This window comes from Gigantopelta aegis, chromosome 6 (genome assembly GCF_016097555.1).
Source record: "Gigantopelta aegis isolate Gae_Host chromosome 6, Gae_host_genome, whole genome shotgun sequence".
In the NCBI taxonomy this organism is placed as follows: Eukaryota; Metazoa; Mollusca; class Gastropoda; order Neomphalida; family Peltospiridae; genus Gigantopelta; species Gigantopelta aegis.
In genome coordinates, this window is record NC_054704.1 from 73961003 (window position 1) to 73987088 (window position 26086).

The following is a 26086-nucleotide window of genomic DNA, read 5'->3' on the forward strand; positions in this document are numbered from 1 at the left end:
TCGTTGTCATCAGAGGAAACCATTAGTAGCAAGAGAGAGATAGAGAGAGAGAGAGAGAGAGAGAGAGAGAGAGAGAGAGAGAGAGAGAGAGAGAGAGAGAGAGAGAGAGAGAGAGAGACAGAGAGAGAGAGGGAGAGAGACAGAGAGAGAGAGAGAAAGAGAGGATAGAGAGAGAGAGAGAGAGAGAGGAGAGAGAGAGAGAGAGAGAGACAGTAGAGACAGAGAGAGATGAGAGAGATAGAGAGAGAGAGACAGAGAACACGCGACAGAGACCATCCAGATTGAAATAGAGAGACTATCGATAGAGAGAGAGAGAGAGAGAGAGAGAGAGATAGACGAGGAGAGAGAGAGACAGAGAGAGAGAGGCGCGAGAGAGAGAGAGAGAGACAGACAGAATAGACAGAGGAGAGAGAGAGACATAGAGAGAGAGGAGAGAGGACAGAGAGAGAGAGAGACATACGAAACAGAGGAGAAGAGAGAGAGAGAGAGAGAGAGATAGAGAGAGAGAGAGAGAGAGAGAGAGATAGAGACAGAGAGAAGAGATATAGCGCAGAAGAGATAGATATAGGAGAGAGAGGGGAGAGAGGGATAGAGATATAGACAGATAAATAGAGAGAAATAGACAGAGAGACAGACAGAGAGAGATGAGAGAGAGAGAGAGAGAGAGAGTAGAGAGAGAGAGAGATAGAGAGAGAGAGAGAGAGATCAGAGAAAGAGAGACAGAGACAGAGATGGGCTTCGACAGAGAGAGAGAGAGAGAGAGAGGAGAGAGAGAGAGAGAGAGAGAGAGAGAGAGAGAATACTACAGAGAACTCACACAGATGCCCCTCTATACAGAGAGATAGATCGAGAATTAGAGAGATGGATGGATGGATGGAGACTGAGAGAGACACAGACAGACAGAGACGGAAAGAGGAGAGAGAGATAAATAGAGAGATAGAAAGAGAGACAGAGATTAGGAGAGAGAGAGAGAGAGAGAGAGAGAGAGAGAGAGAGAGAGAGAGAGAGAGAGAGAGAGAGATGGAGACTGAGAGAGACACAGACAGACAGAGACGGAAAGAGAAGAGAGAGATAAATAGAGAGAGATAGAAAGAGAGACAGAGATTAGGGGAGAGAGAGAGAGAGAGAGAGAGAGAGAGAGAGAGAGAGAGAGAGAGAGAGAGAGAGAGAGAGAGAGAGAGAGAGAGAGAGAGAGAATGCGTATCATAGTTGTATTTATTGTAGCATGTATTATGTATTATTATATGTTAGTATTTAATCCTCCTGTAAGTCATCTTGTCATGTTTATTCTATTTATTATGTATGCTTTTCTAATGCTGTTGTGGAACGGCCTGAGTGTAATAAATGGAGAGGAGACTAAATATATTTAAATTTCACTTTTTTTCTGGCTTTTTTAAAAAAACATTCATTGGGTTGTGATTATCAAGAGTTGGTTCATATGCACTTTTCTCCTTAATCTCCCTAGCCAACCCCCCCTCCACGAACCCCCCCAAAAAACCCTAAAAAAACAACAAAACAAAAAACAACAAACAACCCCCACCCCCCAAAAAACCCCCAACAGCAACAAAAAACAACACCCCCCCAAAAAAAAAAAAAAAAAAAACCCCACACAAAACCCCCCACAAAAAAACCCAACAACAAACAAAGAAACAAGAAAAAAAAAAACCCCCAAAAAACAGAGAGAAGAAATTTTTGGGTCCTCCCCTGAATGGTTATCATGTTAACTTACAATCAAAAATGAGATTGCAAACAGTTTTAGAGCGCGACCTGGCGGGTAAAGCCCACTTACTTGCTCTTGCCATACATGAGCTCCCAGTCATCGATGTCGATATCCCCGGCCAGTTTGCCGGCGTTTTCTGAACATATCCTCCGGGCTTCGGTCCAGTTGGCTATGTGCTCCCCTTTGTGGTACTCGTAACGGAAGCCGACTCCAGACGACGTGGTTACTAGACGAAATTAATACAGCCATCAATGTCAGCACAATCAACAGATTAAACGTGCATTATCAATGTGCCAAGTGTTGTATTTCGATAGTGTTACACCTATTTGTGATCAATAACGAAACATTAATCGATCCTACATGTAAAAGGTTCCTTTATTTAATTTTCAGTTCAAATTATTTTCATGCTTGTAACCCCATTTGTGTTCAAGGATGATTATCGATTTTTTTTTTTTTTTCAAATTATTTTCGTGCTTATATCCTGGGCACACACCTTAGCTATCTGGGCTGTCTGTGCAGGACATTGGGTTAGTTGTTAGTTGTTAGTGGTTAGTGGTTAGTGGTTAGTGGTTAGTGGTTAGTGGTTAGTTGTTAGTGGTTAGTGGTTAGTGGTTAGTGGTTAGTGGTTAGTGGTTAGTGGTTAGTGGTTAGTTGTTAGTGGTTAGTGGTTAGTGGTTAGTTGTTAGTTGTTAGTGGTTAGTGAGAGAGAAGAGGGTGTGGTGATCTTACACCTACCTACTGAGTCGTAAAAACCAGTTCTGGGTGGGAGCCGGTACCGGGCTGCGAACCCAGTACCTACCAGACACACCCGAGGCCGGTAAACTTTACATATTTAATTGAAGAATATTAATGTTTCACACCACCATTGAATAGTTTAATACAATTTCTGTCAGAATATATTCTGTAAAAAAATACAACACTGTCGAGAGGGTAATGTGAAAAAAAGAAAGACAGAAATGTTTTATTTAACGACGCACTCAACACATTTTATTTACGGTTATATGGCGTCAGACATATGGTTAAAGACCACATAGATTTTGAGAGGAAACCCGCTGTCGCCACTACATGGCTACTCTTTCTAATTAGCAGCAAGGGATCTTTTATTTGCGCTTCCCACAGGCAGGATAGCACAAACCATGACCTTTGTTGAACCAGTTATGGATCACTGGTCGGTGCAAGTGGTTTACACCTACCCATTGAGCCATGCGTAGCACTCACTCAGGGTTTGGAGTCGGTATCTGGATTAAAAATCCCATGCCTTGACTGGGATCCGAACCCATTACCTACCAGCCTGTAGACCGATGACCTAACCACGACGACACCGAGGCCGGTCAGAGGGTAATGTGAATAACTCTTTTAATCTCAACTGACAAGAACAGTGTACAAAATCAACATAGGTCGACCACGATATTTTACAGTTAGTCACCCTTATGCCAGTGCACCGCCTCGTATTGCTGTTGTACAATTGGCACTATATACCACTTGAACAGTTATTATCAATTAGTATTACATATAACAAGTAACGTCAAATCAATGGGTCATTTAAATACTACAGAGTTTAAAGGGACATTCCTGAGTTTGTTGCATTGTAAGATGTTTCCGACTAATAAAATATTTCTACGATTAAACTTACATATTAAATATATTTTCTTGTTTAGAATATCAGTTTCTGTATATTTAATGTGTTTCTGGTCGTCTTAATATTTGTAAGAAGCCCAAACTGGATTATGTCTTCAAATAATTTCGTACGTACGAAAAAAATAATATTAGGAAATAAAATGAAATTTAACCTAGTACAAATATTAGCACGATCAGAAACACGTGTTATATACAGTCACTAATATTTTATGCAGAAAAATATATTTGATATGTAATTACAGTCGCTAAAAAGTCTCTGTTAGTCGAGGACGGAAATGCACGTTTTTTGGTCCTACTCTATACAAATAAAGATAAAAATATGTCTTGATCTCCCCTCATTGGAGATTGTACTCCTCCTCAATTCATTTTAACTTATTTTCGTGCTTACATCTAATTAAGGTTCAAGCACGCTGTCCTAGGCACACACACTTCAGTTATCTGGGCTGTCTGTCCAGGACAGTGGGTTAGTTGTTAGTGGTTAGTGAGAGAGAAGAGGGTATAGAGGTTTTACACCTAACCACTGAGTCGTTAAAACTCGCTCTGGGTGGGCGCCGGTACTGGGCTACGAACCCTGTACCCACCAGCTTTATGTCCGATGGCTTAACCACAACACCATCGATGCTGGTCTTTCTCCAGATATCGTTTCTACGGGCCTATATTTTTTTTCTCAACATTCCAGCACATATATGACTTTCTTACACACCCATTGGTGAGAACAACATGCGTTATTTTGATAACACACTATTGTTTACACACATACGTGTGTTAACAATTTCAAGACATACGACTGGCTGCTCCTAGGTGATGACCAGATCACCAATGCCATACGTCCAATAAAAAACAGCACGTTGGAAATCGATTACACTGTGACGTATATTTAATATTACATTCATGTGTCTGTAACGCGTAAGTCAACTACAAGTGTAACGGCTGTAAATAAATTTTAGTCGAATAAGATGTTAAAATTTGCTTAACATCTGTTGGTTTTTTAGGAAAAAAGAAAAACATGCTTTATTTAACGATGCACTCAACACACTTTATTTACGGTTATATGGCGTCAGACATATGGTTAAGGAAGAAAATGTTTTATTTAACGACGCACTCAACACATTTTATTTACGGTTATATGGCGTCGGACATATGGTTAAGGACCACACAGATATTGAGGGAGGAAACCCGCTGTCGCCACGTCATGGGCTACTCTTTTCGATTAGCAGCAAGGGATCTTTTAGGACCACGCAGATATTGAGAGAGGAAACCCGCTGTCGCCACTTCATGGGCTACTCTTTCCGATTAGCAGCAACGTATCTTTTATGTGCACCATTCCACAGACAGGGTAGTACATACCACGGCCTTTGATATACCAGTCGTGATGCACTGGCTGGAACGAGAAATAGCCCAATGGGTCCACCGACGGGGATCGATCCCACACCAACCGCGCAATGAGCGAACGCTGTACCACTGGGCTACGTCCTGACCTCTTTTTTTTGAGGATATAAAGTAAAGTTTGTTTTATTTAACGACGCCGCTAGAGCACATTGATTTTTTATCTTATCATCGGCTATTGGACGTCAAACATATGGTCATTCTGACACTGTTTTTAGAGGAAACCCGCTGTCGCCACATAGGCTACTCTTTTTACGACAGGGATCTTTTATTTGCGCTTCCCACAGGCAGGATAGCACAAACCATGGCCTTTGTTGAACCAGTTATGGATCACTGGTCGGTGCAAGTGGTTTACACCTACCCATTGAGCCTTGCAGAGCACTCACTCAGGGATTGGAGTCGGTATCTGGATTAAAAATCCCATGCCTCGACTGGGATCCGAACCCAGTACCTACCAGCCTGTAGACCGATGGCCTGCCACGACGCCACCGAGGCCGGTTTTGAGGATATGTAAGAAATCGAACTCGCTTTCGCTCGTTAGATACATTTTAAAACAACTCATTGTGAGATAAATGGTATCTAACGACCACTCATGTATTATTCTCTATAATATTCACTTTACTTTAGAGTTTCGCAAAGGTGTTCCATATAACCCTGTCAAAATCGGTTTGTATAGTCGATTTTGTAATCGATTTTCCACGTGTACGTCATGATCCCTGGTAGACTGTAATATTTTTTATTTTTTTATATATTACATATATACACATGTATTTATTATTTATGTAATAAAAACTTGATCGATAGGAATACTATTGTCTTGCTGGTCTTTGCACTTTATTTCTAAATCGTAGAGCGAAGACCGAAAATAAATAAAACCCCAAACGTAAATGATCAAAGGTATTAATATTTAAATGACAATTTCGAAATGTCCATATTTTTCCTCTGGCGCTGTGCTGTATTATCAAACAATGATCTAAAAAGGAATTATGATTACCAGATATCCTGGCACGGAGAACATCCGCTATCGATTGTCTACACAATGCCTGTGTTTCACTTTCAGTGCTACGCAACACAAATCGCATTACTGTAGGGTTCACGAACCGGTTTCACTGACAAAGAATCTGCGGAATTAAAATTATGTCCAACCTACTAAAAACGTGTTTGGGCAAAAACAAGAAAAACAAACCAACCCGTCATAAACAACATGAAACCAAGCAGAACAAGGCCACAGAAGCTCAACGTCGAATCGGGCGAAATTGAAACCTTTTCCACTTTGTATATCTGCATCCGTTACAGAGTTTACGGAAACTAGGATATATATATATATATATATATATATATATATATCGTCTAACGACTAGCTTTTATGCCAAAATGCTTTAGTCCAGAAGCCAAGCATAAAATGGTTGAATACAAAACCCACTACACAGTTGGTTTGTTACTTAAGGATGCTTGTGGTTGTGTTTGTGTTTGTGATTGTGTGTGTGTGTGTGTTTATGTTTGTGTGTGTGTGTGTGTGTGTGTGTGTGTGTGTGTGTGTGTTTGTTTGTGTGCGTGTGTGTGCGCGCGCGTATGTTTGTGTGTGTGAATGTGAATGTGTGTGTGGATGTCTGTGGTGTGTATGTGTGTGTCTGTCTGTATATGTGTGTGTGCGTGCGTGCGTGTTCGTGTGTGTCTGAGTGTGTGGCGGAGGGTGTGTGTGTGTGGGTGTCTGTATGTGAGGGGCGTGTGTGCGTGTGCTCATGCGCGCGCGTGTGTGTGTGTGTGTATGTGTTTTGCGCGTGTTTTACATAATAACTGGGGGGGGGGGGGGGGGGGTCCTTTTAATAATCCTTTGTTTTATGTTTAAAATATGTAACGTCTTTCACACCTTTTTAAACCATTGGATAACCGAGTGATTTTAATAAAACCAGAAATAAACACTTACTGTGAAACAGGATCAGCAAAATGCCTCTAAATAATTTCTGAAAAAAACCCAGAAGACAAAAATATATTACAAGTTATGTCTATGCCAACCTGATCTGCGATGTTCCAGCTATACATGTAAAATGATATGATATGAAATGAAATGAAATATGTATATGGTTTAATGACTCTCATCTCATTTTAAGCTATTGCTATTTACAGTCTTATATATGGTTATTTCATTTCATTTCAACTTATTTTCGTGCTTATATCCAATTAAGGTTGAAGCACGCTGCCCTGGGCACACGCCTCAGCTGTCTGTCCAGGACGGACAGTGGGTTAATTGTTAGTGGTTAGTGAGAGAGTAGAGGGTATAGTGGTCTAACACCTACCCATTGAGTCGTTAAAACTCACACTGGGTGGGAGCCTGTAACCGGGCTGCGAACCTTGTACCTATCAGCCGTATGTCCGATAGCTTAACCACGACACCACCGAGGACGGTGACTGGTTATTAACATATGGTTATTTCTGGAGTAAGAGAGGAAATCCTTTGCTGTTACATAAACGTTTATTTGTTTTGTTTAACAACAACACTAGAACACATTGATTAATTAATCATCGGTAATGGGATGCCAACCATTTAGTAATTATGACTCGTAGTCATCAGTGAAAACCCACTACATTATTTCCCATTAGCAGCAAAGGATCTTTTATATGCACATCCCACAGACAGGATAGCACATACCATGGCTGTCTGTTGATGACCATATGCGTGGAATTTTTGTCATGTTAAATAAATAAATAAATAATAAAAATAAAATAAAATAAAATATCGAAAGAAAAGAAAAAATATAATGAATGAACGAGAAAACAATTAAAAATAAACAAATAATGAAAGAAGGTAAAAGCGAAAGGACGAACATTTTAATGAATAAATAAATGAATTAATGAATAATTGAATGAATGAATGAATGAATGAATGAGAAAACAAATTATTTAAAAATAAATATACAAATAATTAAAGAGAAACGATGAGAAAAGTCCACAAATGTTAAGAAAGTAATTTCATTATATAAAAGCTTCAATAATCACATTTAGTATTTAAATATGACACTAACATACACTGTATACAAACATAATAAGCCCCTGCGTGTGCTGTAACCTCACCGTGGTGCAGGGGTGTAACATTCTCTTTGAGAATGGCCAATACAGCACAAAATTGAAGTTTTGAGTAAGATTCAGTATCCGTAAAATTCTGTGATATTTGTGTTTTTGCACAGTTCTTTACACTGTTTTTGTTTAAGTTTTGAATTTTTATATTGATGTTGATCATCACTTTATTTATTTTCATTACCATAGTTTGACACCCAATAGCCGATGCATGTTTCGTGCTGGGGTGTCGTTAAACATTCATTCATTCATTCATTCATTCATTCAAACATAATAAAATATTTAAGTTATTTTTTACAGAATTACATCAGACATGTTAAAATAGCATTTGTAAATACAGGAGAAAATAATACTGCCGTAGGTGCATAAAACTATAAAAGTCTCTTATGCAAGTATCTTTTGTCCAAGTCATAATAATAATTAAGTCACAAAGATGTCTGTCCAATGTAAATATATGAAGAGAAAAAGGAAGAAAAAACCTCATTGGGATCATAAAATCAATTTACGATCAATTCAGCGTTTTATGTTATTTTAATGCACATGCAAACAATTGATGCACAAAGGCATATATCCTGTATTAAGAAAACGCTAAAGACGTAAATACGTGTTTTAAAGCCCAAACAAGTAAGCAAACTAACAAACGGATACACGAACAGCTTTGCAATAAAGGCTACATGGTCTTTGTGTAGAAGAAATACTGACTTTTTAACGACTTTAATTAATTTATTATTATTATTATTATTATTATTATGCGGGTTTTTGTTGTGCATAAATATTAGTATCTCTAGATTTTAATAATCCAATTTCAACAACAGAAACGGAAAGAAAAGTATTAGACGGTTTCAAAATTAAATGGACACATGTTTTAGAATTTGACAAGTCTACTAGAATTTTTTTTTAGAGGAAATAAACTCCGTACTTATAGAACTGTTTAAACATGGTCATATAGACGTGCGTCATCAATGTTTCGTAGTGGTACCGCGCTTTTAAGGTCAGAAACGGATAGATGTGAAAATTTGGAAATTCGCAAAATAACCTGTTTTACCAGTCTTAAGAACATGATTGTTCTTATTCACTCTCCTCTTTTTGATGACATTAGAGTAGATCTTTTTAAAAAGGCAGTAGCTGCTGTAGTAAATTTTAATAACATTTTAGATAAAGAAAAAATGTCATTACTTTTAAGCCAACCGGATATTGTTAAAATTACAGCCAAAAGTTGCCATCTTATTTTATTACGTCGTCAAAGATTTTTATACATATAGAAATATACATATTTTAGGGTTTTAGTTTTACTTCGTGTAAATACAATACTTTATAAATAATTTTGATAGCCTTTTAATAGTTTTAAAGTCTCTCATAAGTCCATAGGAGTGGCTTGTGTATTTTTATTGCTGTATTATTGTATTATTACTGTTGAACTCTGGTTTTTATTTTAATCTGTACACAAGGTGAGACGTAACTAAAACGATTGTCCATCTGTCTGTCTGTCTGTCTGTCTGTCCGTCTACATTAAATATGTTTCTGGCCGTCCTAGTGTTTGTATCTAAAAACATATTTTTTTTGTAAATAATTTCAGTTTGGTTTGACGTGAGAAGAAAAACAAGTGTTTTGGAAATAACAAATAATACTTTTTTTGTGTGCAATTTACAATTCAATTGGCTTAGACATAAATAACTTGTAGTAAATTCCATAATATGAAAAAAAAGGCGTTCCCTGTGGGACGAACTTAAGGTCAAGCTTCATTTTATTTCATAATACATTGTATATAGTTTTCGTACGGGTGAGATTATTTGGAGACAAAATCCCGTTCTGGTTATTTACAAATATTACAACAATCAGAAACACTGTATTATATACAGACACTGATATTCAAAACAAGAAAATAAATGTAATATGTAATTTTAAATGTTATTAGTCGCAAACATCATACAAAAATCCTTCATTATTCTGACACATACAGTGATATGTTGTTATTACATTAGTTGAGTTATAAACAGCGATATGTTATTTAGTCTTTAACGTACCCGCTTTAATAGCGATGGCATTTCCCATTCCAAACCAGTGTCCTGTGATTGAATGAATGAATGAATGAATGTTTAACGACACCCCAGCACGAAAAATACATCGGCTATTGGGTGTCAAACTATGGTAAATGCAAAAAAAACCCAAAAACTGATGATCAACATCAATATAAAAATTCAACAGTTTAAATTAAAACACAGTGTAAAGAACTGTGCAAAAAATACAAATATCACAGATATATAAAATTAAAATTTAGAGTAAAAGTTAGTATCACGTAATTCCCTGGTGTCCATATTATTATTATGTTGTTGTTTTCATAAATTATTAGTATTTCTATATTAAATGTGTTTCTGATTGTTCCACTTTATGTAGTTTGTACTAGGTCAATCTTCATTTTATTTGATAATACATGTATACATTTTTATACATGTATATATAAGTACAACATTATTTTGAAAAAAATAAAATTGTTTTATTTAACGACGCACTCAACACATTTAATTTACGGTTATATGGCGTCAGACATATGGTTAAGGACCACACAGATTTTGAGAGGAAACCCGCTGTCGCTACTACATGGGCTACTCTTTCCGATTAGCAGCAAGGGATCTTTTATTTGCGCTTCCCACAGTCAGGATAGCAGAAACCATGGTCTTTGTTAAGCCAGTTATGGATCACTGGTCGGTGCAAGTGGTTTACACCTACCCATTAAGCTTTGCGGAGCACTCACTCAGGGTTTGGAGTCGGTATCTGGATTAAAAATCCCATGCCTCGACTGGAATCCTAACCCAGTACCTATCAGCCTGTAGACTGATGGCCTAACCGCGACGCCACCGAGGCCGGTAAACATTATTTGGAGACCTAATCCAGTTTGGTCTACCTACAAAAATTAAGAGAATTAGAAACACTGTATATATCTAGACACTGATATTCTACACAAGAAAAAACTATATCTAATATGTAATTTTGGTCGTAAAGATATTTTACTAGTCGCAAACATCTTACAAAGATCCTTCATTATTCAAGTTAAAGTTTGTTTAACAACACCACTAGAGCGCATTGATTAATTATTTATCGGCTAGTGATACAGTGATATGTTGCTGTCACATTAGTTTAGTAGTTTAGTGGTTAACATACACGCTTAAATTGCGATGTGTTATTTTCCGTTCCAAACCAGTGCTCCACGACTGGTATATATACGGGCACTCAGCCATATATATACTGTGACACTTAAACACTTTAACACGCCTTCGTAATTCATTGTATCTGCTTTCATCCCTAGCCGCTTCATGAGAAATAAAGCTATCAACAAACACGCAGATTCGGTCTAACGCTCTTATATGTGCTTCATTAATAGTTTAAACAAAATACCTTTCCAGAGTTGGCTGCCATTACAACACGTTTGTAACTATTAGAACCATTCAAACAGATAAAATAATTATCGAATACATTTCAATCAAATTGTTTTTCTTTGCAATGGCCCTTCATGGATTTTATCATCAAATAATTTTGTATGTTCGAAAAAATATATATACACTGTATTAGGAAATAAAATAAAGTTTGAGCTGCTGCAAACATTACGATCAGTTAAAGTTTGCTTAACACCACTAGAACACATTGATTTATTAATAAGCGGCTGTTGGATGTCAAACATTTGGTAATTTTGACATATAGTCTTAGAAAGGAAACCTGCTACATTTTCCCGTTAGTAGCAAAGGACAATACACACTACGGTCTTTGATATACCAGTCGTGACGCACTGGCTGGAACGAGAAATAGCCCAATGGGTCCACCAACATGGATCGACCCGAGACCAACCGCGCATCAAGCGAGCGCTTTACCACTGGGCTACGTCCCGCCCTATTCTCAGCAAGAAAGTACCTTTAATCAGTAATTTCAGTTGTTAAAAAGGCTCTACCAATCGGAAACATCTTGTTTAACGACACCACTAGAGCACATTGATTTATTATCTGATATAAAACCCGGTACATTTTTGCTTTACCAGCAAAAGCATCTTTCATATGTGCTTTCAAACAGACAGGACAACACATACCACGGTATTTGCTGCACCAGTTGTGGGGCACTGGTTCGATCGATAAAACAAACCCCAACAAGAACCAGAAAATGTGCCCATCTAGGGGATTCGATCCTTCTACTCAATCACCTTTGCCGAGCGCTCTACCGACTGACCTAAATCCCAAACCCCGCGCACAAAAAAAAAGCACGACCCTCGGTCGGAAACTATCTTCTTACAATGGCAGCAAACTGAGGCCAATGTTTGTAAAACTGCTGTTTCTGACATACTCATTGTGTTCGGTGAATCCTCCCCTTGTTCTGAACCTACACGACAAACAGATCGATAAAAAGTAACTGTTAACGGAACAAAGGCGAGATCAGCTAAAAGCCGGTATCTAGAGCAACGCAACTCAGAGCCCGCTACATCAATAACATACCTTTTAGAATCCTATAACACTTTATAACCAATCGGAATTATTTACATAATGTACATCGTGACAGTTATTCCATCAGGCAAAAGCTAAAGAAAAAATACTTAAGTAAACACATTGGTTTTTGCAATGTAAAGACTTAAAATGAATAGGTGTACAATAATGTCATGTTTAACAAAAAAACCCACAAAACCCCCACTTCCTAGCTTATAAATTAAATTAAATTTAAACAAACTTTAAAATTAAATAAATGTACTTACCTACCTATCTACCCTGGTCAATCAGTAATCCAGGGACCACATAACCCCAAACCATAATTACCCCCCCCCCCCCCCCCCCCCCCATCCCACATTTCTATCAAGTTCAATAATAAACTGATCTGTACACCTTCAGTAGCATCACCTCGTACAGAATGACGATGGTATAATTGTAATCAATGTCTATATACAATATGGCCTTCGTTGGTGAATTATATTTTATGCATCGCAATTAATGCTGATAGGTACTGGGTTCGTGTCCTGGTACCAGCTCACATTCTGATTCAGTTTTACTGGCTTAACATGGTGTAGGCCTACTACAACAACTACACCGATTACTCTCTTACTAAACACTAATAACTAGCCGTTAACCTACTGTACTTGACAAACACCCATATATAGTCCAGTCAGAATTCCAGGGCCCGTGCGTTTTTTTGAGGGGACCTTTTTTTCATGATTGAAATTCACTGATGAGGTCCCTGTGATGAAATTTAGCCTGGGAGTCTTTTTTGTTTTACCTTCTTTTGGCGGCCATATTGGAAAATGGCCGCCATTTTGCGATTCATTGAATAAATAGTGACATCTTGGTAACAAGTGAACAGATTTTCATTTTTTAAACGGTGTTGGATAGGTAATTAAAACGTCTATAAATAATTCCATTGTTGCATTTAAATATATCTAATAGTTTTTTTGCAATAAACGTTTTAATTTAAAAAATAGGCATTATGTAAATTGTTCTACCATTTCATTTCACAATACACAACCTTGTGGGTTTTTGTTAGGGGATCATTTTTGTGACTGGAATTCATTGCTGAGGTGCCTATGATGAAAATTAACCTGGGAGTCTTTTTTTTTTTGTACTTTTGTCATTTGGCGGCCATCTTGGAAAATGGCTACCGATTTTAATTTCATTGAATAAACAGTGATATCTTGATAACCAGTGGACAGATTTTAATTTTTAAAACACTATTGCATAGATTTTTAAATACTCTATAAATCATTTCATTGATAGTTTTAAATATATCTAATAGTATTTTTGCTATAACAGTTTTAATGCAAAATAAAGACTGAAAAATGGGTTAATACTTTAGACGGAATGTAAGGAAGATTTTAGACATTAACAACACTGCACTTTTTCTATATTAGACTTAATTGTCACTCACATGTTTGAAATCATTTACTCATCATCATCTGCATCGCTGTCTTCATCTGAAGACTGGTAAACGATGTCATCAGTTTCCTCATCATATTCATCCTCTTCAAGTACAGAGAAGTGTGTGTCATCAGGAAGAGCGTTGATAGTGTCTGTGACTGGTTGTAATATGTCATCCTTCTTTTCCCATCCAAAGTTATTTGGAATAAGTGTTTTAATACATCTTGAGTTTTTCCACTCATATACCTGCAGGTGAGCTCGGAGGCAGTGCTGTTTGAAGGAATCCTGGTCTGGAGGCAATCTCGCTGAATCGTAGTGGGACATTTGTTGCCATTTGCGCGCACGAGCACTGGACAGAGTTGTGCTAACTGGGTCATTGTAGAGCATCCTGATTGTACACAACTCAAGTTGAGAGAAGAGTTCATCAGATAGTTCATCATCTATACCAAGTGACTCCATCGTCTTCCTGTATGACAAATCAGTTGACTTTAGAATCCGTTTCATGGCCGTGACCTTCCCGCAGCCAAAAAGGCCACCAACTGTGTCTACACCTGTAAATGCATAAACTCCAAGAGCAACTGATGCCACATTGGTGTCCGGAAAGAATGAAGTGCAGCTGTAGTATGTAGGAGCCTCTCCTGATTTCTTCTTGTACATGTACATGCACTGTCCAGTTACATGAGTAATGTATGATGCAAAAATCCAAACATCTGTATCTCCAAAGTCAAAAATAACTGTGCAAGAGTTATCCATTTGAGCTGCATGGAAGAAAGCTCTAGTGTCTGCCTCGCATGACGACTTGGATTCAAAGAGAGATTCACATTCTCCTGTTTTCACATTGTAGCAGACAAGGTTGATAGTAAAATACAGATCAGCATGATGATTGTAGGAATGCCATTCCTTCAGGAGAAAATGCTGCAATCTTTGGTTGTTAGATGGCTTTGACAGGAATGAACGCCAAGATGACCCTGTTGGAATTTGTTGGTCAGCAACAGGAAATCCATTAGCAACAAACCCATACGCCTTTGCACGACGTTGTTGTTCGTGTTGCTTTGGGCTATGCATCAACATGGTTTCATCATAAATATCATTTATGAAATGGAATGCAATAGCTTTTGGATGACGACCCACTATGTAGTTGAAGAGACTAAAACCACAGTCAGACCATGTTTTGTTTGCAGGTATTTTGTTCCAAGCCATTCCCATGTCTACCATTACGTGGTAATCTGATGGTGGTTGTGCAGCTGTGAGGGTCAGCATTGTCATGAACTTTGATTTCACAGTTTTGTGGAAAATTCCATCTGCTGTAAATAGAGACAAGCTCACGGAAGTTATTCTATACTGCATCAGATCCTCCAGAGTCATACTGGACTCATCTCCACTGGTTAGAAGATCAATTATCTTTTTTGTTGCAGTGTGGTCAATGATGGCTCTACTTTCTTGTTTGCTTTTGACAGCAGCTGTCTTTGTTACAAATGTTTTGCTTTTCCTTTTAGTAATTGTGTTGTGTATTGATCGAGTACCAGAAGATAGACGTTCTAGTACATTTTCAACCATTTGATTGCCTTCATCGTGAGCTGTTTCAAGACTATGTTTCACCTCTTCTGATGCCGGTTGTCCAGTACAAAGTGATCGAAGAGTTGGTCGGCTTAGATCCCATGGGTTTGTGCACCATTCCTCCAGAGCTACATTCACAGCATCAAGTACCTGGCTGTCTTTGGACTGTCTTGATGGACCTATTTCAGGATGGTGATATAGCGGTTTCTTGAATTGTGTCACTTTTTGCAGTTGTTCTCTTATTTGCATAACAACTGGCCTGCTGAGGATGCTAATTGCAACCATCGACAAGTTTTTGGTAAATCCAACCCAGCCCCCACTTCTTCGGTTCTTGGATTGTTTGTTCATAGTCATCTCAATAACCTGATCGGGGGATAATCTGCTGTAGCTTCTGCCACTCAGTGAACAAGAATAAATCGCAGCCATGTTCTTCTTCTCTTCGTCACTCAGTGTGGACATGCGCCAGTAATAGATGGACAGATACCGAAGATAGTTGATGTTTCCATATGCTGCCATCAACGGCAACATTTTACGGCAGCTGCTTAGGTATTCATCAACAAATTTTCCACTCCTCAGACAATGGTAGTGCTGATAAAGAATCTCCACATCAAGAATGTAAGAAATCCAATAGTTCATGTACAAAATCAGTGAAGTCAGTTGATTTGATGAATGTCTCATGTTCTTCTTCAGTGGTGATATCAACCAAGTGTTTCAAACAACCTGTTATTTTACAGTTCTTCTGGATGCATTCCTGAATCAGCATGCGTAACAAGCCTTCAGCTACTAGTTTGTGTAAACGCATTCCCCTATTGTAGTGTTTTCCAGCTAATGTCCTGTGTGCACTGCCAGCAGCCACAATTCCTTCAAAAACTGCCAATTCTTCAAGACCACTACCAGCATATCGCTTTCCAATTGCATGAAGGAAAGACATTTCTGTGTGAAAACCGCCAATTACAGACTTAACACGAGACCATCTCTCCCCATCTTCAAAAAGTGCCTCTTCAACATATTTATACATAGCTTGATCAGAAACGAGTTGAATTAATGGCATTTCCTTCATTTCAGCAACTTTCTGGCACCAGTCCATCACATCTAAAACAACTTCTTTACATGGAGGCTGCGCATAACACTTCACATTGTACGTTTCCCACTTCTCAACATTGCAAGCGAGAGAAGTATGATATCCTGTGAAAGCCGGAACATTGTCTTTTGATTGCATCACACGAAGAAATGCATGGGCAGTTACTCGATATGCTATCATTGACTGATCTTTGCATTCTATTTTCTTTGGTTTAGGTTCTGCACTGGAACTGGAAGTGTAAGATTGTTTGGCAACTGTTGGGTAGACCAGATTGTTTTTAACTTCACGAGTTGGTACAACCAATGTTGTTTTTTCCAAAGTCCCTTCATAACGGGAAGATATTGGTTGTGCCATAATGACATTTGTGTAATGACTCGTCTCAGACCCTGTCAGTCCATCTTCATTAAAATCATCATTGTCCATCACGACAGTACAGGGCTGATGTGGTGCAATTTCATTTGGGCAAAAATGGACATGCTTAATCAAGTGGGGCCTGTCAGTTGGACACACTGAATTGTGCTCTGACTTATTGCTTTCATGTAGTGCCCATGCTGATAGTTGGTCTAGAACATCATTATATGAAATTCCAATTCTCAGTTGTCTCAAAATTTTAATGAGCTCTTTATTTCCTGTCAAGTTGTGAACAAACAAACATACACTTACATGCAATGGCTGTCGCTTACCAGTGATGAGATGCATCAAGCTTTCAGACAGAAAACGAATAGATGGCTGCAAGCGTTCTGCAACAACTGCACGACCATCTACAAATTTTGACCGAGGATCAGCTAGAAGTGCAACTAGGTTGTGAATGTCATTGGGTGTATTATCCTTATCAAGTTCATTGATTGCACATGGCCATGGGATTCCTCCTTCGTTTCGAAACTTACAGTGTATAATCTTGGTTACATTGCTTATCAGTTGTGAACTTTCAACGCCCCAACAATTTATGGCACTTTCATCATATGCTCCTCCATGCTTTGGGAAAAAAACTATTGAGGATTCATTTTTGCGGTACCTTGATTGAAACCCAATATTCTGCCCAAAATGTTTTTCAAATTTTTGGCGTAGTGAACGTAATGCATGCCTGTCATCACAAGTATTTCTGATCTCATCATTAGTGATCAACAAATCCCTTTGTATTTGCTCATATTCAGAAAGTATATCTCTGAGGGTGTAAATTTGTTTCCGGGTATCTAGACAGTCAACCAGATATGTGCAAAGATGTTGAAATCCTTCATTCTGTTTTTCAATATCCCATTGTTCTCTAAGACGACGTTCTCCTCTCATATCATTTGCACGTGTGTTGTATACAGGTCTACAGTGTGATTTCCAACAGTTTTTGTGATAACGAATGTCCAAGGCAGCAGCTTTTAATATGCCACCAGCATTATCACAGTAAGTTACAAGTGCTTGCAAACGATCCCGTTTGACTTTATTCTCAATGTAGGGGATGTATTCCAAGCTATCTCTGTTTCTATTCTGTGGGTCTTTATAGGAACATTTTCACCAAAGATATTTCTATTAATTTTGCCTTCCAGGGATTCCTCACAAAATATGCACACTAATATCAACTCAGAACTTCCACGAATACTTCGTACTCGTGATTCGACAGACTGATCAGTAACTTCAGTTTCTTGTGCATCACTTGTCACAGGCACACAACGAGCCTCTTGTGCTCTTTTTAACTTGATACCAGTGATATCTAATTTACAGATTCTGTGCACCTTTTTAGGAGTTTCATCAATTATTATTCGTTCGTGAAGATTATCAAAAGCAGTACCTAAACCTTTCCACTGCTTACTTTTTTTTGCTAAATTATTCCACGAATCTTGAGATTGTTGTTGCAAAGGATTTTGTTTTGAAGTTGTACTTTCCTCACAAATCACACACATAACATCAGAACATGTTTTAGATTTTTTCCTCGCCAACTCTGGTGGCTCTACAAGTAAGAGTGAAGATCTCTTTGTAAGCTTAGACGTCCCTGCCATGGTTTCATCCATAATTTTTTGAAAGTAATATATTGACTAAATGCTACTAAATATAAACTCACTGTGAATTACATATTTTACTGTAACATTGTAGAAATAATTGATAGAAATATTTTTTATAAAAATATGTATGAGAAAAACACAATGTTTCACATATAATTCTCAGTGAATGAATGAGACGCAGTGTTAAAACTGTATAACAGTTTAGTACAAGTTTTCTTACAAAAGCATGCTATTTAATGTTAATAACAGTACACCCATTTTGTTTTGCCATACAAACTATAACTGAATTATGTTATAAACCCAACACAATTTCGGATGCAATGGTACAAACATTTACAGTATACCTTTTTTGGCATTAAAATGTTTATTGCAAAAAATATATTGGGTTTATCTAATGCAATAATGGATTAATTTATTGAGCTTTTAAATACCTATCCAGTGCCATTTAAGTAATCAAAATCTGTCCATTAGTTATCAAGATATCGCAAATTATTCAATGAAATGAAAAAACGGTTGCCATTTTCCAAAATGGCCGCCAAACAGCAAAAGAAGAAAAAAGACTACTAGGCTAATTTTTATCACGGGCATCTCAGTAATGAATTCTAATAAAAAAAAACAAAGGTCCCCTAAAAAACCCCACAAGGTACTTACCGTGAAATGTAATGGTAGAAATATTTAAATAATGCCCTTTTTTCATTAAAACATTTATTGCAAAAACACTATTAGATATATTTAAACGTAACAATAGAATTATTTATAGACGTTTTAATTATCTATCCAACACCGTTTAAAAAATGAAAATCTGTTCACTTGTTACCGAGATATCACTATTTATTCAATGAATCGCAAAATGGCGGCCATTTACCATTATGGCCGCCAAACGACGGTAAAACAAAAAAGACTCCCAGGCTAAATTTCATCACAGGGACCTCATTAATGAATTTCAATCATAAAAAAAAGGTCCCCTCAAAAAACGTACGGGGTCCTGTATTCTGACTGGACTAATAGGATACCTTGTTTGAAAATTAATTAAATATAAAGTCTGGTTGCCATAAAATATGTAGGAGGTCTGCTACCGACGCAGATCGACGGGAACCATAAAATGTTTTTGGTCTGTATCGATCTGTATAGGTCGCCGACGTGTATCGAAACCAGTCTTAAAGATGAAAATCAGGTAGAAATATATTAATAAAATAAAAACAGGGTATTTTAACTGTTACGTTGTCGGCCCTGCTAAAAAAGAATCCTTGGCAAAAAAAACCCTTGTCAAATAAAACAGTTTTTTTTTTTAATTATTGGTAATGGCTGTAGCCTTTATATGCTGACCCGCATAAAAAACGCACCATGATATTTCATCTTAAATAACACAGAAATTCAATACGTTCTATTTTATGTAATGTAAATACTGATTATAACAAAACTCATAGCAGCAAAGATCAGTTATAAGGTGAAGATATCTAAAATACACTTATATGATTGTGGAGGGTGTGTGTGTGTGTGTGGGGGGGGGGGGGGGGGCGTTAAAAACTGAAAATGTCAGGTCACTAAAACTGATAAATTTCAGTTTTTCACTAGTAACGCGTGTGTCCCCTATTTGAGGTAATACACGATGTATAGCGTCACCTTGTTGAATTAACAAGTCTCTGAGAAAACATTCGTGGCAGATTGTTCCAGACATCCACCAAGACTGCTTCCAATTTTTGTAGTGTGTGTGGCTGTATTCCACTCTGAACATGTCCTATCTCATCTCATACGTGCTGCTAAATAGATGCAATGTTGGTTGAACGGGATGGACATGGCAGTATTTGGACGCTGTGCTGTGCCAAGAAAGCAATTGTGACCCTAGCTGAGTGGGGACGTGCATTGTCATATTGTAAAAACTGCAATCTTGGATTAGCTCTAAGTATTGATAAAGCATAGTCTCTGACATGTACACTATGACATGCAGACCTCATCTGTTGGACCCAAGAACACAACAGCCTGCAAATTATTCACCCCTGCACCGCCATATGCGAAGCCTACCATCCGCATTTGATGAATGAAATAATTTTTCTTCAGAATACAGAACACTTTGCCAAGGTGGTCTTCTCCAGTTGAGATGTTGCTGGGTCCACTGTACGCGATACTGATGGTCCTGTCGTGTCCAATATGAGGATGTCTGCAGCTAATAATTGCTGCTCTCGAAGACCGTCGCGCTGTTTCTGATGAGATGGGACCATGAAATCCATGGACACTAGCTGCCGTTCAACATGCTGCTTGAAAGCGATTTTGCAGATGAGTTTCCCGGATGTATAACGATCTTCGAGCTGCCGCATTTGTTACTCTTTGTCTTGACAGTTTGAAAACACTACAAGTTGGCCCAGACAAAAACACACAGAAACAGATATATGTGAAACGTTGGACATGTATGTCGAATTGGGGGAATAAGACTTTTAAACTCTTTCTCTCTCTCTATGAATATGAATCACAATTTCTAATTAATTTGGTTAAATCGAAACAAAATGAGTCTAGCTATGTTGATCTTATATCATTTAAAATTGGCAACCAAAATTACAAACAGGTATTACTTTACATTTATTTACACACCAGAATTGAAAATGCAAAAACTACTGAAAGTTTCAAACCTCGATCTATATACATTGTATGCATACAGATTCAAACTGACGCTATTCTCCAAATTAATCTGTATTGTTTAGACCAAGAGCCCAGGCCCCTGAACTCAAATGAACAAGGAACATGTACCAATATCTGAGTATATGGACACTCAGTCAGTGGCATAAGATGCACAGTGATTTCTGCTGGTGACCACACCCTGCAAATATGGGGACCCACAATATGGCCTTCAAAATGGGTCATGTAAACAATCAAAACCAAATCCAAAAATGTGACCCCAAATTAGATTATACTTGGAGGTGTAAGATAAAACCAACTTTCACTGAAAAGGTAAATAACACAGTCTGGGCTATGCCAATTTGGTCATGCCTGACACCCGCAATACCTAACCCATAAGTGCAATTTGATTATATTTTGAAATATTTGGTACGAGATAAAACTAGCTTAAAATAAACATGTATGTCACACAGTTTGAGATGGCGTATGACAGGCGATTTGGACCCAGTGTTGACACTCCACCTCAACATATAACACCTGGGTCCCTAACTGGTTATGCTCAAACATAGGGGTACCATATAAAACCAACTTAAAGGAATACGTACATCGCACAGAGTCTGAACTGACACATAACAAACAGTATGACTACTGCGTTCACTTTGCTAGACACCCACACTGTGTATAACAAAAGGGACAACTTCAATTTTCCAATAGTCGGTTTTTCCTTAAAGTTCAGCAATGTTCCTTGTGCTCCAACTTTTTTTAATCTGCAGATCACATCTTTTGAGATACCTTTGGACATGGACATTATATCTTTGAAATAACGTTATATCATTCTGGCACAGCATTTGTTCCATCATGGTTATGACATTACAGGACTCTTGAGGATTTCAGAAAGTTTCAGGATGGACATTTTGAGGCTATTTATTAATATGACGTATGACTGACAGACATTTATGTCTAATGCTATACTTTATTTCGACCTTGTATATGTTTTTCATCTTTTCGATGAAAATTGTCTTTATTTATTGTTTATATGAGTTGACAACTAATGACTGTGCTTATGACATGTACTACCGATGGGGTAGAAAATGCGTTCCTTCCACAAACACATGATATCATAGTGAATCGTGAGTGCATACTGTCTCAATTGTCTTTATACCAACTAATTGCTGTCTTGTGCGGGTGAGTTTGCCCGCTCTTCCTGTATTGGAGTTGGGATATAGCTGAGAAGTATATATAGAGAGTACTTGTTCCAGGTGTAATGGATCATATGATTCATTTCCCTCTGAAGACCTGTCAGTAATATACCAATGTCCCATACAGGAATATCAAAGTCCATGGTGTGTGCATTCCTGTCTTTGGTAAAGAGTACATACAAACTATCATATTTCGATTCAGTAAGAGTAGCATTTGTGATTACACACATCCTCTCTCACTATCTCGACCATGTTTCTAAATAACTTTGTTAGATGTCAAGACGACATAGTTCAAAACATGTGCTGGGGTGTCATTAAACAAATATTCCTTTCTTTCTATCCTTTTGTTTGTTTTATCATCTTAGTTCAGTAAGAACCATTTCAAACAGAGAAGACAATCAAATAAATGAAGAAACAGGTTTTAACTTCAAATAAAATGCAAACAAAGGTAATGCATATATATATATATATATATTTAAAATACCACCAAAACAAACAAACACAAACCCCAAAATAAAACAAGAAAGAAAGAAAAACAACAACACAAAATCCCCCAGACACAACAAAAAATACAAAATACAAAACAAATCACAAACAAACAAAGAAAAAACAAAACAACAAATACGAAACAAAAAAAACAGCAACAAAACAAACAATTGCAAACCCTAATTAAAAAAAAAACTACAACAAAAACAACGAACATCAAAAACGATAATAGTACAAACTACAACAACGACGACAACAGAAAAACGAACCAATAATAACAATACCAAACTTACATGATATATCCCTAAATTCACTTTTATCCCTGTGGATATCTCCATATTTTGTTTGTCACAATAGTTTCCCACAACACACCAAATAGCTCCCCAATATTAACGCCTCTCTCCCTTCTCTAGCCCTTTCTCTCTCTCGCTTCTACGTTACAAGATAACAGGTAGCCAATGGCAAACGAACGTGTCACAGAACGCTTGACAAAATAGAAGCTGAAACTTAAATTATTCATTGATATTATCATCAGTGAAAATACCACAGGCACCAGTACGAAATGGTTCTATAGAAACATCGATCACCAGATATTCAATATGGATTTTCATTGCTTCATACACAATAACAAATAAATCCCAAAGAATTCAGTATACACCAATATATACGTTTTTAAATGTACAGTTATGAGAGGAAAAGTCGTTAATTGCATTCGTGGTCGAATAAGCAGGGCGGTGGTAGGCACCAAAGCGTGACGTGGAATGGTATTAGGGTTAAGAAAAATGATACGTGTTGATGAAGGATCAATAGAGACAATTAATTTAACTAGAAAAAAGTTCCTGTATTGCCGTCCGTAACATTCTGTCAAACATTCATGTATTGATCATTATATATCGTTTAAGAAGTCTATTAAGAATTGATAATAACGCCACATTTACATGCATCTATTTAACCCTGGTGTAACTTTACCCGTAGCATGGTTTCAGACGGAGGATACGGAGTGTAAAATTGCGCACACTATAGTCATGGAAATTAGTGGATATATTTTATAATTCTTAGACAGATGACAATGAGAGACCTGCTGTTTAAAATTTGTCAAAGCACATGAAATGCAATGTCCATTAACAAAGCATTATGAACCCATAACCGGGGCACTTTTGACCTGTTTTGTTTTCATTACGTACCCTCAAATTATTTTCTGGTAGAAAACCTGCTCATGAGGTAAAATAACCGTTAGGGCGTAAATTGTGTAATGTAAACACCGTTACCCCTGGAGGTAAATATACCCCATAAGCAAATATGTCATGTAAAGGTTGTACTATACCAAATAAAATCCCATAGGCGACCATGTTAACGTTTTGTGCATAAAAACACTATATGCAATATATCAACTAAACTATGACCCCAAAATATCAGTACTACAACCCCAACCTCAAAATATTAACTGAAGAAAATGGTACCTTTCATGGCTCATTTTCGGAATAACCAGAAGGTTTTACAACACCCCTAGTTTCGCACAAAATCTGAGTACTTTTTTGACAGGTACCCAATACCTGTCCCAAGCACAAGACTATTTGACACAGAAAAATTGCATACATTTTCAGCCCAGATGAAACTATTGTTTTTAAAAAACCAACACACTCACATTTATAACCAGTCACAGGACCTGTGGTGTTCACTTCTCTATCAAAACTTCCGTGCACATCGAACTTTGACCCAGCCGGAAATTATTTGGTTTAGTGTTACCTATACGCTGTTGTGCAAAACATGACCAGGGTTAAATAAAATGACAGATATTTCAAATAGCACAATGTGGATTTGAGTACTCCAACAAAATTACCAATAGTATGTTGTTCTTCTGGGCACGGGCATAGACTTACGGGCTCCCATTTTTGTAGGGTGTGGGGGGGGGGGGGGGGGGCATGCTGACTTTTGTCCGAATTAAACTAAAGTGCCCAAATCTATAACGTTTATTCATATTAGCATTACTGTCAAACAGCTATATAGGGCTGCAAACGAATCTCCACGCATTTTTACATGGATTACAATTAATATTTTGGACAGAATAGTGGAAATACATGGCGAAAAGTGTTCAGGCCAGATAATTTTTTTTCAATTTCTCTATTGTTTATGCCCGAATTTAAGGATTTTCTCCAGGACTGGGGGGTGGGGGGAGTATCTTGAATCAGAAAATCTTTGTTAAGAAACATTTCAGCATAGTAATGTTTTTAACACAAGTACATGAGAATGGTATGAGATATATAGGACTATACGTACTAAAAGCTAAAAGTAACATTTGGACATGGTATAGTTTTGCTTTGTACCGCCGTCTTCAGTATTTACGCTCCCGTTTTGGGGGTTTTGTTTTGTTTGTTTTGTTTTGTTTTGTTTTGTTTGTTGTTGTGTTCTGTAAGCTACTTGTTCATTCTTGCTTATTTTTAATCTTATTATATTTCAAAAAACAAATGACTGACACAATTATCTGAAACGTTTGTTTATCATACACAGAAACTGATTCATAAATCCTGTCTGAAAATAGGGGATTAACAATCTCTTCTGTAGATACAATATTTTAAAGCCAAAATATACAATGGTGGCCAATGGTTCCAGAATATCATCACCTTGGTGCCAAATCAACACATACAATAAATATATAATAAAACCCATTCCCCCCAAAAAAAATGTTTGCCATAACATAAATCAAGGTTGACCACAAAAAGAATGATTTTATGCAGACTGAAAACGGATTTCTTTAATTGGAGATATAATATATTTCAAGTCGTTATTATCGTATCTACATTGTTCTGACAGAAAACAAAATCAATACAACTATGGTAAAGCAAAATATTGTATTGTGACCTGAGGCAGAGCTAAATACAAAATCAATTTATATACTTCTTTGAACGTTTTGTCTGAGATCTTTGGAGAAGATCCATTTACACGACAAAGAAGGTTTTGGAATTACCCTTTCCGGATCACATGAATTAAATATGCCCGTTGCCAGGATTCTGATATACAAGTCATTGACATATGAATTTTGTTTTCGGAGTGTATTGTTTTTTTTATTAGCAGACGACTTGCGTTGACGTAAACGCGGATAAAGAACTGTGCGCCATGGTGATCTACGTGTATTGTCAGGATGATCAATAACGCCGTACAGCTTTTTAAAAATGTATAAACCGACCTCGATGACTCCATGTTTAGCTCATCACCTTATAGTCTGGTAGGTACTGGGTTTGGGCCACAGTGAAAAAAAAAAAATCATTTTTGTTTAACAACACCACTAGAGCACAATTATTTATTAATCATCGGCTATTGAATGTCAAACAGTTGTTAATTCTGACATATAGTCTTAGAGAGGAAACCCGCTACATTTTGTTTTTCATTAGTAGCAAGGGATCTTTTATATGCATCATCCAACAGACAGGATAGCACATACCACGGCCTTTAATATACCAGTCGTG

The 26086-nt window shown here is 37.4% G+C and overlaps 1 protein-coding gene across 1 annotated transcript in view; it reads right to left on the bottom strand.

The window, feature by feature from the left end:
• The window catches only part of LOC121375991, a 36162-nt gene extending 13006 nt beyond the window's left edge, over positions 1–23156 (bottom strand). Inside the window, exons 1-3 of the mRNA XM_041503741.1 lie at positions 22916–23156; positions 6672–6708; positions 1790–1946 (exon numbers count right to left, since the gene is read on the bottom strand). Of these exons, the coding sequence (XP_041359675.1) occupies positions 1790–1946; positions 6672–6708; positions 22916–22960 (239 nt within the window). The 5' untranslated portion in view covers positions 22961–23156. The remainder of the gene's footprint in view (positions 1–1789; positions 1947–6671; positions 6709–22915) is intronic.
• Positions 23157–26086: the final 2930 nt, after the last annotated feature.